Below are 21,123 nucleotides of genomic sequence, written 5' to 3'. Positions count from 1 at the left end.
ATGAAACCAGAAGATAAGTAGTGTCACAGGCATCACGACTATGACAGATAAACTAGGGTTTTTTTTTTTTTACAAACAGACTGCAATTGCATGAGCAGTCCCTGATAAGCAAGAGCCACCAAAATCACCAAGTCTGCTGTTAGTGTACAATACTGTGCAAAACCTTTCAAAATAATAAAAAGATGCTAAATGTCTAAAATGTACACAGAAATTAGCGATGCCACTGGTGGCATAGGCTCTTGTGATCACCTTGGTCTTTAGGAATGTTAGCAAGATATCTTAAGAACACATAAAACCATTTGATTAAACATGGCAGGACCAATGGGCCTCAACAATCATGTTAATCAAGGTTAAATTTCTGGCTTCATGCTGATATTGGAAAAATGGTTATCAAAATTAAATTAGGATAGGTTTTTGTTAGTGAAGCCCATTTAAAACTTCATCTACATACAGTATCTGACGCTTCAAAATATGAGTGTGGCGTCGCTTTGCTGTGACCACTTCTAGTTTCTATGATAAACTGATATAGTTCCTTTTTTAATGCCATAAAATATTAGGTTGCATTTACTCATGATTTTTTTTCCAACTATCGAAAACGCTTCTTTATAGTTGTTTTTATTTGAAAATAATGCTTCTTTAATAAAACAGACCAGTGGTTCCCAAAGTGTGCTGGTGTGCTGCCAAGGTACTGCAGATCGTTCATGAGAGGTCATTAAAAAGATAATTAAAAATTCATTGATTTTCAATTTTGTAATCCAGGTAAAATTTTTCTTAAACATATTTTTAAAAAAAAATGTAATAACACAAATGTGTGTTCAAAATGTGTTTGTCTTCATTAATCTAACCCAGTTTAATATATATTGTGTGTGTGTGTGTGTGTGTGTGTGTGTGATGAGTTTCACATTTCAAAGTGGGTCCCAGCGTTCTTAGGTCTGGGAATGGCTAAAACTGAGAAAATCTCACATTTTATTTTCATTGGAATAGCCACATTTGGACATTCCAAATTTGATTTTATGGTCACCAAATTAGGAAAAACACTGCATTTTATTTTGGAGCATCTAAAATGTTTTGCACAGTACTACGCCTTCACAACAACCACAGCACTCACTAGCCTTGGTTCACAATGTGCACACAGTTAAAAAAAAAAGAAGCAGCAACCTTGGAGCTACCTGCACAAACATATACAGTACACACAAAAACAAGTATTTCCAGGATTATTAGTTTAGTTTTCAGCAAAGGGTTTCTGCCAGCAGCCGTGATTTGGCTTGAAAAACGACAGCACAGTTTGCTGTTATGGAGAGTGGGCTGGTAAGTAGCTACTGTCACCGGCTTTATGCGCACCGCACAACAATTTCAGTTTAGTGTTGATAGCTTTACACATCACCAAACAAAAGGCCAATGTCAGCATTGTGAATAAGTGTTTTCGGTTCGTTGCACTGGCAACGAAGTTCCGCTTGCGGTAAGTTTTCATCAATAAATGACGTAGTCCCCCACCCATTAAAACCTGAATCCTTCACAAACAACAGAGTACAATATTGTCTTGCAGCTGCATCCATGTTATTTCATGGGAGGTTTGTGCGTGTGTTTGGAGCGCCCCCTCCCTCATGTATTTGAATATGCCAATCGTGTTCTCCTCATAACTCAATGAGTCACTGCTACAAAATAATCTTTCTCCATTATAACAGTAAGAAATGTGAAATGTGTGATTTATTCATCTTAGATGAAGGCATTGTGCAAAACATCTGCAGAGTAGGTAGTGCTAAATGTCAGGAGGCAGAGGAGCTGTGCATGGCTCCTCTTTGCGCTCTTCTTCAGGGAGGTTGTGTTGGCTGCTCTCCTCCTTCTGTTCCTCATGTTCTTCTTCACACAGAAGTGGAGATTGGACTAAACTCCCCCTGCAGGTGATATCTTCATGCTTATCCTCTCCTCCTTGTTTCCTTTCTGCATCCTCGCCTCCTCCTACAGCTTGTTCCTTCACAACATATGCCTCCTGATCAGCTTCCACTGTTTTGGGCAGGGTCTCGAAGGCACCGGTCTCGACAGGGCTGAGCTGGTAGTAGAGCAGAGAAGAGGAGTCTTTGAGGAGGTCAGAGGGGCTCTCCTCCTGGTTGTCAGTGATGCAGAGCACTGTGGTCCCTGTGGGGAAAGGCCCCTGCAGGAGGACCTGCTCCACTCCCCGCTCTTCAGTCTGCTCTGGCAGGAGGCACAGAGGTTGTCCTGTGAGACTCCTGCTGGCTAACTCCTGCTGCACCAACTCCCCCTCAGCCTCTTCCCTCTCCCTCCTCTCCTGCTCCTCCGCACTCTGCAAGTGTAACACAGCGGTCTCATTCTCTCGCTCTAGAATGTCTTGTTCTGCCAGAAGGTCCTGAACCTCTACGATGGTCTCCACCTCACTCTCCTCCAGCTCAGGGTCAAGTCCAGCTACTGAGGATAAATCAGGGGACGTGGGACAAGTGGAAGAGGGGGAGTATGTTGGATCAGGTTCACAAAACTGGTTTCCAGGGCCTTGCACCAGCGTCCGCCTCTTCTCCAGGTCCAGTTTCATGATGGTGTGCAGGTAGTGAGTTCGCACACGTAGTGGGTTGAACTCGATGCGGCCTGCTACATTGCCACAACCATCCCTGGAACAGCCACATGGAAATGACATTCGATCCACCTGGGACAAAATGTGCAGATAAAAATGTCAGATTCAGTCGTATTTTTACAGAATAAGGACACACAAGTGTATAGACACCAACGAAACCCACTTCCATCAGCAGTGTTTTCCACCTGTTCATCTGAACATCAGGTGAATAATTCCCTCCATCTGGCAAGCCAACCTCCAAGCAAAAGACTTTTTCTGACTTTTTGTGACATGGGTGACTGCTCGGGAGGACCGGTGAGGGGCTACTTGTGGAAATCAGCTGAAGTACACAGATTTGTAACTCTGCCTGTCCCGTGCCAGCACAAAACATGGCTAGGTATGAGAGCTACTACAGAGTTTGATTGTTTGAGGCTGGACTAGGAACTGAATTCTTAAAATTCTGTACTTCGATAGGTCGTGGGATTGCTTCCCACCTGGTCCTTTCTGTGTTGAGTTTGCATGTTCTCCCTGTGTTCACGTGGGTTCCTCCAGGTGCTCCAGCTTCCTTCCCACTTCTTAAGATATGCAGTTTGGGGTAATTGGTGACACCGACATGTGGCCTGCAATAAACTAGCATCCTGTCCAGGGGGTACCCTGCCTCATGCCCTATGACCGCTAAGATAGGCTCCAGCCCCCCAGCAGGTATAGAAAATGAACAAACTCAGCCATGACAAACAACAACATTCTTCATCAGCGTTCGACTTGCGTGGCCTTACCAGACAGCTGTAGTGCCACTACACACAAATGCTACCTTTCTAATTGGTCATTTTAAAGATTTCCTTTACATTTTCAAAGGTAAATATGCACACGTCTACCTCCCAACAAGAAGCGTGTACTTGCGCCGTACACTTTTCATAAATGGCTGTTTAGCCCACTATGGTTTTAAAGATCAAACTAAATACTGAACCAATTAAATTGTTTTTGTCCTGAGACAAAATTTTTAACCAAAAAAATATCTAAAAATATACCCCACATTTAAAAATTTTAGCATTCCCCTTTTAAAACAGCCTTATGAACTGTAACTTGCTTTTATTACTATAAATAACTACTCTCACCATATGCCGAGTAACTGCACTCTGACAAGGGATGAGCGAGTACCGCACTATCTGCATCTGTTCAACCATCTAAATGATCTGTATCTGTACTCGGAGTGGGTTAGCCCTACCCCTAGCCCAGACGTGGGTGTGGTTAACGGAAATGGGTGGGGCTTAAATCTGTACATTTTAAGCCTGAAATTGATATGGACTGATCAGAAGTTGCAATATTTATTTTTATTTGAAACTATTTACAGAACAGCCCTCAAAATTGAGATTCAATGTTTTGATCACAAAATAAAGGAACTATTTTACAGAACAAGTTTTTTATAAACTCAAACATAAATATCTTAGGGTGCATGAATGAATATTTACATAACAGCCTCAGAATGAGATTCAACGTTTTTGATCACAAAAATAAAAGGAACTATTTTACAGAACAAGTTTTTTATAAATTCAAACATGAATATTCCTAAGTGTACGAATGAATATTTACATAACAGCCTCAGAATTGAGATTCAATGTTTTTGATCACAAAAATAAAGGAACTATTTTACAGAAGTTTTTATAAACTCAGAACATGAATATTCTTAAGTGTATGAATGAATATTTACATAACAGCCTCAGAATTGAGATTCAATGTTTTTGATCACAAAAATAAAGGAACTATTTTACAGAACAAGTTTTTTATAAACTCAAACATGAATATTAGTAGAGAAGCTTGAATCTTCAACTGGACTGGGTTGCTTGACGCAAGGACGTTTCGCTTCAAATCACAGAAGCTTCCTCAGCTAAAATTCTTGCTCTGGAAGTCTGACTTCTGTCTGACTCTTGTAGAGAAGAATAAAACAGAAGCCAACAAAAGCTGGAATTAATATTTACATAGTAGCCTCAGAATTGAGATTCACTATTTTTGATCACAAAAATAAAGGAACAATTTTACAGAACAAGCTTTTTAGAAACTCAAATTTTGATATAAAATCGTTGTGATTGTGGAGGGGGCGCGGCTTGGTAGCTGCTGACCCTGTGTTCATCAGCATGAGTGCGTGAGATTATCCAATGTGCATGAGCATGAGATTATCCAATGTGTGCTGCATTTCTGCACGCGACACGCCTGCTGTGGACTTTGTTTTTCACTATGGGCCTTTTGTACACCTACATCGTCCTGCTTTGCCTGGTTACCTGCTTGGCCCCGACAGCTTGTGCACACGGGTGCGTGGAAGTCTCACAAGGTACGCCAGCACAAACCATCATATACTCCCGAGAAACTCTGCTGTCCTTTCGTGACAGCCCTAAAAGTCGGCGCAGAGACATCTAGCTGCCGCAAGACTGCAGGTCTATTTTAAAGCGAAGAGGAAAAAGAAAATAAGCGGGGCTCATGCGGTGGAATACGAAACAGACTCAGAAGGCGTGGTTGCAGGCACCCACTCCCAGTGATGACGCTATCGAACGTAAGATCACTAAATAATAAACTGGACGAGTTGTCAGTGCTTGTAAGTTATGATCGGGACTTTCAACGGAGTAACCTGATCTGCCTCACGGAGACATGGCTCAACAATCAATGTGCCGTGGATCTACCGGGTTATACAATAATACACGCAGAAGGGGATAGGAAGGGCTCGGGGAAGTCCATTGGCGGCGGCCCTCCTCATGTTTGTGGATCAGAGGTGGGCTACACACTTTAAAATACACGAGCGAACCTGTAACTAGAGACTATGAAACACTGGTGGTGTCTTTTAGACCGTTTTATTTACCACGGGAGTTTGGACAGCTTACGGTCATGTTGGTGTATGTTCCATGGCCTAATTATAAAGACGCTGCTGAGCACATCACAGAAACTTACAATTCAATAGTGTCCCGATCGACTGACCAGCCAGTGTTTATCATGGGAGACTTTAACAAGCTGTCTTTGTCATCACACCTCCCGACTCTTAACCAATATATAACATGTCACACGCGTTCTACCAGAACTCTTGATCTGTGTTTCGGCAATATTGAGGATGCATATAAACCGGTATGTAGACCCCCAATTGGCCAATCAGATCATAATGTTATTCACTTATTGCCTAAATACAGGCAATTGTTGAAACGTGTTAAGCCTTGTGTGAAAACTATTCAGGTGTGGAACACAGAGAGTGAGGACAGGCTGAAAGACTGTTTCGATATAACAAATTGGGCTGTGTTTTTTGACACAATCACAGACCCACATGAGCTCACAGACTGCATTACATCTTATATACAGTTCTGCGAGCAATCTATAATCACCAAGAAAACTGTCTCTATTTTTGCAAACAACAAGCCATGGATCACCAAAGAGGTTAAAGGTGTGTCTCAATGAAAAATATGCAGTATTTGTAAAGTCTGATAAAGTGGAATTACAAAACAAACAGAGAGAATTCAGAGCCAAGTTGCAGAAAGCAAAGCTTGATTTCAAAGCCAAAGTGGAAAATAGGTTCTGCACAGGAAATCCCCGTCAGGCCTGGAAAGGCCTAAATAAAATGATGGGTCGGCCCAAAAAAGCTCAGATGGGACATTGTACTGTTGAGGACAATCTTAGATTTGTAAATGACTTGAATCAGTTTTATAGTTGCTTCGACTCAGCAGATGCTAAAGACAGAGCTATTTCGGTCTGTGCAGATGTGCCAAGGGATCGAGTTCTTCAATTATCAGAGGAGCATGTTGGACACTGTCTGTCTCGAATCAAGCCTCACAAGGCACCGGGTCCAGACCATTTGGGTGGGCATGTTTTGAAGGTGTGTTCCGCCCAGCTTAGTGGGCCCTTGACAGCTCTGTTCCAATTTTCACTTAATACCCATACTGTTCCAGAATTTTGGAAAAAAATCGATAATTAAGCCATTGCCGAAAAAGCCTGGATCTACAATCTTAAATGACTTTCGTCCCATCACACTCACTTCAGTGCTCGCAAAATGTATGGAGAGGGTGGTGAGCAAACATCTCATCACAGCTGTAAAGACCCAGCTTGACCCCCTACAATTTGCCTATAGGCCTCTCAGGGGGACAGAGGATGCTACACTGACCCTGATTAACACTGTGGCCAGTCATCTACAACAGAAGGATTCATCTGTGCGGATTTTATTCATTGATTTGACTTCTGCTTTCAATACAATGAAGACTGACATACTGCTGGGAAAACTCTCCTCCTTGGGGGTGAATGGAGGACTGATCCACTGGTTGAAACACTTTTTGATCGATCGACCGCAGAGGGTCCACATGAATGGAGCAGTGTCAAATGAGACTATGAGCAGTACAGGTGCACGCAAGGATGTGTTTTGTCACCTGTGTTGTTTTCTCTGTATATTAATGCCTTACAGGTAAAAGAAAATAATGTTAAACTTTTTAAATATGCTGATGACATGGCGATTGTGGGTCTTTTTAAAAAGAATGTTACCTGCAGCTATGAGGCTCAAGTGCATATGGTTGAACAGTGGTGTAGGCAGCATTCACTGATTATCAATGTAAATAAGACTAAGGAGCTAATCCTGAGTGACTCTGGTCCTACTCAGTCCTTGTCTATCTCTCTGACCAGCCAGTTGAGGCTGTGAGCAGCTTTAAGTACTTAGGTACCCTCATAGATAAGCTATTCCTGATTGGGAAATTCAGGGGCTTTGGTGTGCGCTCACAGACTCTTCAGAAAGTCTGATAGTCTCACTGAAAGTGTTCTTGTGTTCAATATAACTGTATGGTTTGGCTATATCACAGTTGTAAACAAGAACAAACAAAATTGTTAAAAATGCAGCGAAGGTGATTGGTCAGGAGCAGCAAAAGTCACTGGATGTTCTTTACCAGGCAGATTTGCAGAGTGACAAGGACCATCCTTTGTTTGAGGAGTTTGAACTGATGCCCTCTGGGCGCCATTACAGAATGCCTTTTGCAACAAAGAAGGTGTATAGGGGGTCATTTGTGCCTAATGGGGCAACTGTTTGTTGTGATTTGGCGCTATATAAGAAAAAAGTTGATTGATTGATTGATTAATGCAGTCAGTCTACTGAACAGGTGCTAGTGAAGTTATGCAGACGTTATGCAGCACATGAAATTGGATGAATTTTTATGAAATCATTATTTCTTGTAATTTTATCTATTGTATATTAACTGTCATGTTTTGTGATTGTTTAAACTTTTTTGTGGTGAACCAAAGACAAGTTTCCACTGAGGTGGACAATAAAGTTTAATCTAATCTAATCTAATCATGAATATTCTTAAGTGTATGAATGAATATTCAATGTTTTTGATCACAAAACTAAAGTTTCTGTGTAGGCTCTCAGTTGTCCAGGTGGTTTCCATCGTAGAGAAGCTTGAAACTTCTACTGGACTGGGTTGCAATCCTCTGTAGTTTTCCCCCCTACTCCTGCTAAATAAGGGAGAGACACTCTTCTTCTTCTTGTCTCCGTCTCCTGTCTATCTGGTCTCTTTGTTCTCTGGGACTTCTGCACTTTGTCCAGGGACCATCGTGGGTACCCACCTACTGTGAGGGCTTTCCGGACAAGTTGTTGTTCTTTAGCCCTTCCCTCTGCAGTTGTGTGCACCTGTAGGACTCTGTGTTGAAGAGTCCTGATCACCCCGAACTTGTGTTCAAAGGGGTGGTTTGAGCCAAAGAGCAAATATTGGTCAGTGTGAGTGGGTTTTCTGTAAACCCCTGTCTGGAGCTGCCTGTTCTCTCCAATCGTAACATCACAGTCCAAGAAGGCTAAATGGTTGTTTCTGGCATCCTCACGTGTGAACTTGATATTGGCCTCCACCGAGTTGATGTGTTCTGTAAAGTCCTCAACTTGCTGTTGCTTGATTTTAACCCATGTGTCATCAACATATCTGAACCAGTAACTGGGAGAGATGCCCGTGAAAGACGTCAAGGCTGTCTTCTCCACTCGCTCCATGTACAGATTGGCCACAATGGGGGATATCGGAGACCCCCATCGCACAACCATGAATCTGTCTGTAGTAATTCCCCCTAAACAGGAAATACGTGGTATTGAGACAGATCCCCAAGAGTTGGCAGATGTGGTCTGGTGTGAGTTTGGTCCTTTCAAGTAAAGACATATCCTCCAGCAGTCTCTGCCTCACAGCTGAGATGGCCTCAGCAGTGGGGATGCAGGTGAACAATGATGTCACATCAAATGACACCATAGTTTCATCTGCCTCCAGCTGTAGGTCCTTGATCTTGTTCATAAATCTTGTGTGTTCTCCACATGGTGGTCTGAGTACCCACTAGAGGAGCCAAAATCCACTTGAGGTACTTGGCCAAATTGTACGTGATGGAATCTGTGCTACATACAATAGGCCTGAGTGGCACGTTCTCTTTGTGGATTTTGGGCAGTCCATAGATGCACGGAGTGGCATCCCCAGGGTACAGTCTGTAGTATGTCTGCCTGTCGATGAGTCCCTCTTTCTCCAGGTTTTGGAGGTAGCTAATGATTTTCTTCTTATAGCTGCTCGTGGGGTCTCTCTTCAGATGTTCGTATGTGTTGGAGTCACTGAGCAAGTTGTTGATCTTGGCCTCGTAGTCCGATGTGTTCAGGACCACTGTGCATCTGCCTTTATCCGCTGGCAGGATAAGGATGCTTTGGTCCTTTTGCAGTGCTGACAAAGCTTTCTGTTCTTCTCCTGTGATGTTGGACGGAGGAGGCTTAGCACTGTTCAGCACTGCTGTGACTCTTAGACGGAGGTCCCCAGCTTCTGACTCTGACAAACTGTTATGTTTAATGGCTGACTCTACTGCAGTGATGTAATCTACTGTCGGTATATGTTTAGGGGTTACTGAGAAATTTAGTCCTTTAGCGAGCACATCCTTTTCTGTCTGTGTAAGAACCCTGTCGGAGGGATTCTTTACCCAATTTTCCCTGTTGTCACTAATTTGTCTGGGTGTATCTTTAAAAATACTCCCACTGAAAGTACGCCTTTTCTGCACTAAAAGGTTGTGAAACTTCCTGATTTGCCGCTCCTTACTTTTTAAATGCTCAGCCATTTGAATTTTAACTATGAACTTTGTGATCTTATTATGGGGTTAAGACCCAAAATCCTCCTAAGGTAACTGTGCTGGATCTTTTCTGCTGTGTGACCTGCTTCTAGTGCCTTTTGCTTCATGCATTTGGGAATAACATTGTTTTGTTTGCATCTCAGGTTAAATCTTAAGTGATTTCTAAAGTTAGCTATCTTTTTAGTAGTCTTTTCCAGCTTACGTACCAGTGCCAGGGCCTCATGCCCACAGTTGGTCGCAATGTTTCTGTGTAGGCTCTCAGTTGTCCAGGTGGTTTCCATAGTAGAGAAGCTTGAATCTTCGACTGGACTGGGTTGCTTGACGCGAGGACGTTTCGCTTCAAATCACAGAAGCTTCCTCAGCTAAAATTCTTGCTCTGGAAGCCTGACTTCTGTCTGACTCTTGTAGAGAAGAATAAAACAGAAGCCAACAAAAGCTGGAGTTTTAAACCTAGGAGGGGTTCAAGATTCAAGCTTCTCTACTACACAAAAGTAAAGGAACTATTTTACAGAACAAGTTTTTTATGAACTCAAACATGAATATTCTTAAGTGTATGAATGAATATTTACATAACAGCCTCAGAATTGAGATTCACTGTTTTTGATCACAAAAATAAAGCAAACTATTTTACAGAACAAGTTTTTATAAACTCAAACATGATATTCTTACGTATATGAATGAGTAACACAACCAGCCTCAGAATTGAGATTCATTGTAGTAGGAAATTATGAACTAAGTGTGCATGAACAAGAGTTGTCAAACTCAACACTTTGTTTATTATTATTATTTTTTATTTTATGATCAAACTGTGATTTTTTTTCATTATTTATTTAGTTTTACTATCTAACGTTCTTGAGATCTTGATAAGGTGTCTGTGTGCATGTGTGTGTGACTGAGTGAGAGGGAGAGAGAGAGAGGTTGTTCTAAGACTGTTATTTGTTAATGATCTGTGTGAACTTGGTGATTCATACAAACATCCAGTGATGGCAAACAGGGAAATAATATGTCAGCCTTGTTCACTGTATTCCTCTGAAAAGCACCGCGTTAAGTTCGAGCAAAGTTTTCCAACTGACTTTATATCACCAGCCAGCAAACAAACAGTTAAAAAAAAAACCTGACCAGAGTGGAGGCAGTGACCGACACAACAACGAGCCACTTTCAGCTATGTCTGTCAAATGCACCATTTACATTACGAAACAAGTTCACCAAGTCACTTTAAATATCATACAAACTAAAACAGAGGCCAACTGAAGAAAAATTAAGGAGTACTGACACAGCAATGTGAGCTAAAGTCAAGCCAAGCACAGAGACAGCAGATCCTGTGTGTGTGTGTGTGTGTGTGTGTGTGTGTGTGTGTGTGTGTGTGTGTGTGTGTGTGTGTGTGTGTGTGTGTGTAGCAGCAGAGATGTGTCTGTGTAGGGAGGGGCGGGCGCTGTGTATGACTGGCCAATCACAGAGCGTGAAGACAGTCAGTTAGCCAATGAGGATTTTCCTTCAGCACGAGCACAGATATTTCTGAGTTTTACTCGTATCATGCTCCTCAAAAATGCTTTATCCGTACCGGATACAGTGGGGACAAAAAGTATTTAGTCAGTCCCTGATTGTGCAAGTTCTCCTACTTAGGAAGATGAGAGAGGTATGTAATTTTCATCATAGGTACACTTCAACTATGAGAGACAAAATGAGAAAAGAAAACATCCAGGAAATCACATTGTAGGATTTTTAAAGAATTTACTTGTAAATTATGGTGGAAAATAAGTATTTGGTCAATAACAAACAAGCAAGATTTCTGGCTCTACACAGACCTGTAACTTCTTCTTTAAGAAGCTCTTCTGGCAACCTGTTACCTGTATTAATGGCACCTGTTGGAACTCGTTAGCTGTATAAAAGACACCTGTCCACAGCCTCAAACAGTCAGACTCCCAAACTGAACCACGGCCAAGACCAAAGAGCTGTCAAAGGACACCAGGAAGAACATTGTAGATATGCACCAGGCTGGGAAGAGTGAATCTACAATAGTCAAATAGGTTGGTGTGAATAAATCAACTGTGGGAGCATTTGTAAAAAAAAAGGAAAGACACTGATAATCTCCCTCAATGTGGGGCTCCACGCAAGATGTGATCCCATGGGGTCAAAATGATCATGAGAACGGTGAACAAAATCCCAGACCTACACGAGGGACCTGATGAATGACCTCCAGAGAGCTGGGACCAAGCAACAAAGGCTACACACTACGCAGAGGAGGGACTCAAATCCTGCAAGTGCCAGGCGTGTCCCCTGCTTAAGACAGTACGTGTCCAGGCCCGTCTGAAGTTTGTCAAGTAGTTGCTTCTGCAGAAGAGGACTGGGAGAATATCACGTGGTCAGATAAACCAAACCGACTCGATCCGTGTTAAGGGAAGAATTGAACGTGGCATGTATCATGAGATTTTAAGCCAAAACCTCCTTCCATCAGTGAGCGCATTGAAGGTGCAACGTGGCTGGTCTTCCAGCATGACAATGATCCCAAACACACCGCTCGGGCAACAAAGGAGTGGCTCCGTAAAAAAGCATTTCAAGGTCCTGGAGTGGCCTAGCCAGTCTCCAGACCTCAACCCCATAGAAAATTTGTTGAAGGAGTTGAAAGTCCATGTTGCTCAGCGACCAAGCCCCAAAACATCACTGCTCTAGAGGAGATCTGCATGGAGGAATGGGCCAAAATACCAGCTACAGAGTGTGCAAACCTGGTGAAGACTTACAGGAAATGTTTGACCTCTGTCATTGCCAACAAAGATTATGTTACAAAGTATTGAGTTGAACTTCTGTTATTGACCAAATACTTATTTTCCATCATAACTTACAAATAAATTCTTTAAAAATCCTACAATGTGATTTCCTGGATTTTTTTTTTCTCATTTTGTCTCTCACAGTTGAAGTGGACCTATGATGAAAATACAGACCTCTCTCATCTTCTAAGTACAATCCCTGGCAATAATTATGGAATCACCGGCCTCGGAGGATGTTCATTCAGTTGTTTAATTTTTGTAGAAAAAAGCAGAACACAGACATGACACAAAACTAAAGTAATTTCAAATGGAAACTTTCTGGCTTTAAGAAACACTATAAGAAATCAGGAAAAAAATTGTGGCAGTCAGTAACGGTTACTTTTTTTACACCAAGCAGAGAGAAAAAAATATGGACTCACTCAATTCTGAGGAATAAATTATGGAATCACCCTGTAAATTTTCATCCCCCAAACTAACACCTGCATCAAATCAGATCTGCTCGTTAGTCTGCATCTAAAAAGGAGTGATCACACCTTGGAGAGCTGTTGCACCAAGTGGACTGACATGAATCATGGCTCCAACACAAGAGATGTCAATTGAAACAAAGCAGAGGATTATCAAACTCTTAAAAGAGGGTAAATCATCACGCAATGTTGCAAAAGATGTTGGTTGTTCACAGTCAGCTGTGTCTAAACTCTGGACCAAATACAACAACACGGGAAGGTTGTTAAGGCAAACATACTGGTAGACCAAGGAAGACATCAAAGAGTCAAGACAGAAAACTTAAAGCAATATGTCTCAAAATCGAAACTGCACAACAAAACAAATGAGGAACAAATGGGACGAACTGGAGTCAACGTCTGTGACCGAACTGTAAGAATCCACCTAAAGGAAATGGGATTTACATACAGAAAAGCTAACGAAAGCCATCATTAACACCTAAACAGAAAAAACCAAGGTTACAATGGGCTAAGGAAAAGCAATCGTGGACTGTGGATGACTGGATGAAAGTCATATTCAGTGATGAATCTCGAATCTGCATTGGGCAAGGTGAATGCTGGAACTTTGTTTGGTGCCGTTCCAATGAGATTATAAAGATGACTGCCTGAAGAGAACATGTAAATTTCCACAGTCATTGACGATATGGGGCTGCATGTCAGGTAAAGGCACTGGGGAGATGGCTGTCATTACATCATCAATAAATGCACAAGTTTACGTTGATATTTTGGACACTTTTCTTATCCCATCAATTGAAAGGATGTTTGGGGATGATGAAATCATTTTTCAAGATGATAATGCATCTTGCCATAGAGCAAAAACTGTGAAAAACATTCCTTGCAAAAAGACACATAGGGTCAATGTCATGGCCTGCAAACAGTCCGGATCTTAATCCAATTGAAAATCTTTGGTGGAAGTTGAAGAAAATGGTCCTTGACAAGGCTTCAACCTGCAAAGCTGATCTGGCAACAGCAATCAGAGAAAGTTGGAGCCAGATTGATGAAGAGTACTGTTTGTCACTCATTAAGTCCATGCCTCAGAGACTGCAAGCTGTTAGAAAAGCCAGAGGTGGTGCAACAAATACTAGTGATGTATTGGGAGCGTTCTTTTGTTTTTCATGATTCCATAATTTTTTCCTCAGAATTGAGTGATTCCATATTTTTTTTCCCTCTGCTTGGTCTAAAGAAGTAACCACTACTGACTGCCACAATTTTTTTTTCCTGATTTCTTATAGTGTTTCTTAAAGCCAGAAAGTTGCCATTTGAAATGACTTTAGTTTTGTGTCATGTCTGTGATCTGCTTTTTTTCTACAAAATTAAACAACTGAATGAACATCCTCCGAGGCCGGTGGATTCCATCATTTTTTGCCAGGGGTTGTAGGAGAACTTGCACAATAGGGCTGACTAAATACTTTTTTTTTTACCCCACTGTACTTGTCTGACACAAGTATCCGGCTCAACCCTAACTCCAACCCAGTAAAATATCATTCCCTCGCCATAAAACTTCTGTCTTCTTAGTGCACCCCCTCAACAACAAAGAGCTACAACTTAGCAAAAACAGGTGCTACTCTGATTGGTTGATTTTATGCCCATAACACACAATGACTAATCCAGCCCATCTGTAACCAGCGTCCAGGTTTGCACCCCTCATGTAAATCACATCCTCTGACGGACACTCCCCAGGTACACCATATACAGATGACCATGTGCCACAGACCAAGTTAAGTCCCCTAACATCTGCTAAAATTGAGGCAATTTTTTTTATGCAACAGTCATCAAGCTGTGAGTCCTTGAGGATGTTTAAACATGAAACCCAAGCATATCAAACTCTAAATGGTATTTCCAAACCAATTTTGCATAATGTTGGACAAATGCAGATTTTCATATATGCAACACCTCAGTACTGGGCATACATTCTAGCAGTGCCAATTTATAAATGTGAAAGTTAAAAACTCATCCAAAGTCTTGAAAATGTGTGACCCTTACCTGGCACTTAATGCCAGCCTGGCTACAGCCGCAGTGACGAGGGTCGCAGAACAAGCGGCAGTCGCAGCCACATTCCTCACGTGAGAGACGGATGGCCCGAAGCTCGGTTTTCTCCCGAGCATCTATGCGGGCGATGCCAGAGGCTCGGAGGAGGGCGCGACGACGCTTGGTGGGCAGCGGCTGAAGAAAAAAAACAGTCATCTACCTCCACCCCTTCTACATCGAGGTCCTCATCTGACACATCCTCCAGAGTCAGCAGGTCAGCCTGAGCGCACTCCACAGTCCCATTACGTGTCAGCTGGGGATGACAGGTAGTTCGGTACAGTCAGCTGTGGACACTATAGAGGCTGAGACCACCTGAGTTACTTCAATGACAAACCAGAGGCCCTGGTGATGGTGTTGTTCTGCTGTTGTGCCGACAACGTGGTGCTCACCTTCATTTTACGTGCATTGAGCTTCTCTTGCCTCAAATGCATGACGTAACGTGTGCCGATGGCTGGTTTCCTGCTCGCGGGCAAACTCTCCCAGAGTGTAGTGTCTGATGGAGGAGTGGTGACGGGCCATGCCCAGGGAGCTGCCACCTTGGCTGGAACGCTGGTGAAGCCCTGCCGCCGAGGGAAAGTATACACTGTTACCACATCGAAACGTACACGCTTCCCTCCCAGTGATGGCTTCTGCTGTCTGAGGATGGAGGTGGCTGGTTTGGGCACAAAAGAAGATGATTTTAGACTGCATATTGTTTTGATCAAATCGGCCCCACTCCCTTAAAGCTACAGTGTGTAGAATTATAGGTTAATTGAATTAGCATAAACTAGTGCAGTGTCCATAGGAAGTATGTATTCCTACAGAAAAGTGGGAGCTTTGTGACGATTTTGTAGAAGCCGGCACGTGAGAATGTTCCGTCTTGTGATAATAAGCATGAGGCACCTGTGTATCTGTGGCTCGCCTATCTCCTCAGAGTGTTTTGTGTATTATTATATTCTTTAATTTATTTCTTCTGTCTGTCCCCCGTGAACGTATTAGAGATAGGGCATCTGTTTAAGGCAGAGCGTGACTCATCTTTATCGGCGGGTTCCTGCATATCTGTCTAATGTGTCGGTTAGCATGGCCCAAGCAGAGGGTCGCCGCTTTGAGTCTGGTCTGCTTGAGGTTTCCTTCCTCAGTATCATCAGAGGGAGTTTTTCCTAATCACTGTCGCCTGTGAGCTTGCTCTATGGGTTGGTAAAGTTAGACCTTATGTAATGCACCTTAAGGCAGCTTTGTTGTGATTGCTGTGTAAATGAAATAATTAAATTCATTTATTTCCTACTACTTTTTACTCTATTTTACTTTGTCTTTTATATGTTTTATTGCCTGTTGTAATTTTACTGGTATTTTTAATTTATTTATTTACCATTGGGGTAACTTGGTGCCCATTATTTTAATTATGTACAGCACTTTATTCAACGACTGTCATTTTAAACATGCTTTAGAAATAAAGGCTGAGTTGAGATGATCTTTGTCAAAACTGGTGCGTGAGAACATTCTGTCTTGTGCTCATAATGATGACATCAAAATAAAGGTTTTGAACATTAATACCCAAAATTTTCATAATAAAGGATGCACATCATCGTGCCATGTGCAACCATATCAGAAAACTGAGGCCGATCTGACAGAGATATGCGAACCACACACACACACACGCATCTTGCTTTATAGATAGACAGAATAAAGAATCTTCTGTCCAATAGTGTATAATACAATGTATAATACACTGCAACAATGAATCAATGTATTTTCATAAGCTTCGAGTGGTTAATGGGCCCTTTGATGTAGACTGCCATGTTACACCTTTGTGTTGGTACAATAGCCCGAAAGGGACATACTTACTCCACCTTCTGCATTTTCCAGTGGGGCTGAATGTGCATTGAAAAGAAGCGAAAACATGAAAGGAAACAAAATTGTCTCCGGGAACAGCATAATGCAGTCTGCAACTTCACCACAAGAGGACACTAAATTCTACACAGTTTAGCTTTAAGGTGCGTTTGTGTTTTGAGAGTGTTGTCTACTCTTACTGTACGTATTCGCACAACGAGGTTATATATAAGAACTAGAGAACACACTTGCACTGAGCCGTGTGTGGGCAAGGAGGCATGGTCGCCATTTTAATTCCGGGCAAGTTAGTGATTTGCGTGCATAGAAGTTCAAGAAATAGGTAGAATATGCCGGAAAGCCGCGCATGTTGGCAAAGCCACAAACGGAGGAAACAAGGGAGACAATATTTCCTTCCATAGTAAGTGGTTTTGGTTCTTCTTGTCACTTGTCCGTGATATTTGGATGATAAACAGCTCTATGTCTCCTGCCGTACCTGTGTCGCCCGATGACACGGATCATTAATTTCACTTATGTCTAGTTGATATTTTCCAGCGTTAGACCAATGCATAGTTACTTGTCATTAGTGATTAAAATTGTTCGACAAGACTAGGGATTTTTTTTAATTTGCACCTTAAAATAATGAGATAATGACTCGCGCTGTGCCGCTCACAGTCACACCCACACATAGAGACGTGTACCCACACCACTGACTTCATGAATGAAACTCGATCAAGAAAGGATAATTGTGTAAAAATATAATATGTATATAAAATGTATTGTAATGGTTTTAGGAGCAGCGCTGCGTTGAACACAGCAGCTGCAGCAGGACGCCTCAGCTCAGCAGCTTGAACAGCACAGATCCGTGTAACTTTCAACACTAATATTTGGGAATGTGTGTGTGTCAGAGTAAGTTTAATACTTTCCTGACATAATTTAATGTTAATTTTACTGGCTCGATATCCAGGTCAAAATGGCATTTTAACACGTATTTTGCAAGCATTTTTCTGAGTGTGTTCAGTCGCAAATCTCCATTGAAAATGCATTAACATCCGGGAACTTCATCAATATTTTGCCGGTTAGGAGACGTCATGTTGCTGTCCATGAAGGGACGTTTTCGTTTAGTGTGCAGCATTGGGAGTGCGTTCTCTAGTTCTCATATATAACCTCTTTTATTCCGCACTACACTTTGACCCTTACGGGTAAATGAAGTGCTGGACGGGCCGTTGAGGCTGTCACAACTGTCAGCACTGTCACTGCTGGAGATGTCATCATCAGAATCCTTCTGCGTCGAGAATGGAGAGCTGTTGTCCACCTCTTCATATCGTCGTTTGAGGCTGAGGGATGAAACTGTCTCCATGGAAACGCCGTGTCTGATGGCAAAGGGATGCACACATCCACATACAGAGCGTGTGTACGTTGGTACGAACAGCTGTGTTGAAGTCTGCTTTTCAAATTTAAAATGACACTGCACTAAAAAACAACATATGCTGAAATCACTCACATATGTTATTTGACAAAAAAAGGCACAACTAATCAATTAAATTATCATTAGGTTCATAGGCGGTGATGTCAGAGGTGGCATCAGCTTTTCGTTTGTATTCCAGCTCCATCATTCTCTCACTCACAATCTCACACAAGATCCCACTTTCAAATCAAGTTGAGAAACATCACCATGGCAACTAGGCAAGCATGGTTTATTTGAACAGCATCGGAATAAATCGTCTCCGGCATTGAACTCCTGTTGATTTAACACTGATGGAAAAGGTGCAGCAGAGGATGAAGATTGAAAACCTGATAAATGAAGCTGACGAGAGCAATGCAAACACATGCTGTCCTGCAGGGTTTTGTATGTAATGCACAATCCTTTATTGAATAGTTATCATTCTTAAATTAAGATGTGTTATTTTATCATAACATTTTAAAAATAGTTTAACTATACTGTGATATTTACTGTATGAAGGATATATTGGAAGAAAGTCCTATTTCATTGGTCAATCTTGAGCACATACCTTGATAAAAGCAAGTGCAAATAACAGAAAAGGATCCACTGACTTTTTTTTAGCTTGTTCTTCATTGTAAAAGAATAAGAACTGTTAAAAAAAAAAAAAAAATAATATATATATATATATATATATATATATATATATATATATATATATATATCCTGGTTTGATTTTAATCTGCCTTTAAAACCGGTTTGGGAACCTGATCTGTGTTCACATATAGTCCTGAAGATGTGCAAATGGGATTTTATCATCAAAAAATATTCCATTTCTCCACATTAAAGAAAATAAATTAATAAATGAAATGGTTGGTAAGGTTAGACCTTACTTGTGTGAAGCACCTTGAGGTAACTTTGTTGTGATTTAGCGCTATATAAATGAAAAGAAATTGAAAAAAAAAAATTCCATCCATCCATCCATTTTCTTCCGCTTCATCCGGAGTCGGGTCGCGGGGGCAGCAGCTCAAGCAAAGCCGCCCAGACCTCCCGATCCACACACACCTCCCCCAGCTCCTCCGGGGGAACCCCAAGGCGTTCCCAAGCCAGCCGAGAGATGTAGTCCCTCCAGCGTGTCCTGGGTCTTCCCCGGGGCCTCCTCCCAGTGGGACGTGCCCGGAACACCTCTCCAGCGAGGTGTCCAGGGAGCATCCGGAAAAGATGCCCGAGCCACCTCAACTGACTCCTTTCGACGTGGAGTTGCAGCGGCTCGACTCCGAGCTCCTCCCCCTATCTCTAAGGGAGCGCCCAGCCACCCTGCAGAGGAAACTCATCTCGGCCGCTTGAGCCAAATCTCATGACCATAGGTGAGGATCGGAACGTAGATTGATCGGTAAATCGAGAGCTTTGCCCCCCTACTCAGCTCTCTCTTCACCACGACGGTCCGATACAGCGACCGCATCACTGTAGATGCTGCACCGATCCGTCTAGTGATCTCACGCTCCATCCGTCCCTCACTCGTGAACAAGACCCCATGATACTTAAACTCCTCCACTTGAGGCAAGGACACTCCAACGACCTGAAGAGGGCAAAGCACCTATTTCCGGTCGAGAACCATGGCCTCGGATTTGGAGGTGCTGATTTTCATCCCGGACGCTTCACACTCAGCTGCAAACCGCCCCAGTGCACGCTGAAGGTCCTGATTTGATGAAACCAACAGAACCACATCGTCCGCAAACAGCAGAGACAAGATTCTGTGGTTCCCAAACCAGACCCCCTCTACACCCTGGCTGCGCTTAGAAATTCTGTCCATAAAAATAATGAACAGAACCGGTGACAAAGGGCAGCCCTGGCAGAGGCCAACGTGCACTGGAAACAGGTTTGACTTACTACCGGCAATGCGAACCAAGCTCCTGCTGCGGTTGTACAGGGACCGGATAGCCCTTAGCAAAGGACCCCAGACCCCGTACTCCTGGAGCACTCCCCACAGGGTGCCCCGAGGGACACGGTCGAACGCCTTCTCCAGATCCACAAAACACGTGGACTGGTTGGGCGAACTCCCATGAACCCTCGAGCACCCGATGGAGCGTGTAGAGCTGGTCCAGTGTGCCGCGACCAGGACGAAAACCACACTGCTCCTCCTGAATCCGAGGTTCGACCATTGGTCGAATTGTCCTCTCCAGTACTCTGGAATAGACCTTACCGGGGAGGCTGAGGAGTGTGATCCCCCTATAGTTGGAACACACCCTCCGGTCCCCCTTCTTAAACAGAGGGACCACCACCCCGGTCTGCCAATCCAGAGGCACTGTCCCCGATCGCCACGCTATGTTGCAGGCGTGTCAGCCAAGACAGTCCCACAACATCCAGAGACTTAAGGTATTCAGGACGGATTTCATCCACCCCAGGAGCCTTGCCACCAAGGAGCTTTCTAACCACCTCGGTGACTTCGGCCTGGGTAATGGATGAGTGACGATGGGATTGAGGAGATCCTCGAAGTACTCCTTCCACCGCCCGACAACATCCCCAGTCAGGGTCAACAGCTCCCCACCCGCACCGTAAACAGTGCTGATGGAGAGCTGCTTCCGCCTCCTGAGGCGTCGGACGGTTTGCCAGAATCTCTTCGAGGCCGACCGATAGTCCTCCTCCATAGCCTCCTCAAACTCCTCCCAGACCCGAGTTTTTGTCTCTGCAACCGCACAGGCTGCGGCACGCTTGGCCTGCCGGTACCTGTCAGCTGCCTCTGGGGTCCCACCTAACAACAAAGATAAGTAGGACTCCTTCTTCAGCTCGACGGCATCCCTTACTTCCGGTGTCCACCACCGGGTTCGGGGATTGCCGCCGCGACAGGCACCAGAGACCTTGCGACCACAGCTATGAGCGGCCGCATCGACAATTGAGGTGGAGAACATGGACCACTCGGACTCCAACCTCCCC

The 21,123-nt window shown here is 43.2% G+C and overlaps 1 protein-coding gene across 1 annotated transcript in view; it reads right to left on the bottom strand.

The window, feature by feature from the left end:
• Window positions 1–1,047: 1,047 nt before the first annotated feature.
• Window positions 1,048–21,123, bottom strand: part of csrnp2 (cysteine-serine-rich nuclear protein 2) — a 47,918-nt gene continuing 27,842 nt past the window's right edge. The window contains 7 exon segments of the mRNA XM_034173460.1: window positions 1,048–2,656; window positions 14,898–15,089; window positions 15,091–15,195; window positions 15,332–15,373; window positions 15,375–15,484; window positions 15,487–15,594; window positions 17,949–18,121. Of these exon segments, the coding sequence (XP_034029351.1) occupies window positions 1,760–2,656; window positions 14,898–15,089; window positions 15,091–15,195; window positions 15,332–15,373; window positions 15,375–15,484; window positions 15,487–15,594; window positions 17,949–18,108 (1,614 nt within the window). The 5' untranslated portion in view covers window positions 18,109–18,121 and the 3' untranslated portion in view covers window positions 1,048–1,759.

Source organism: Thalassophryne amazonica, chromosome 6 (assembly GCF_902500255.1).
Source record: "Thalassophryne amazonica chromosome 6, fThaAma1.1, whole genome shotgun sequence".
In the NCBI taxonomy this organism is placed as follows: domain Eukaryota; kingdom Metazoa; phylum Chordata; class Actinopteri; order Batrachoidiformes; family Batrachoididae; genus Thalassophryne; species Thalassophryne amazonica.
This window is presented reverse-complemented; position numbering and strand designations above follow the sequence as displayed.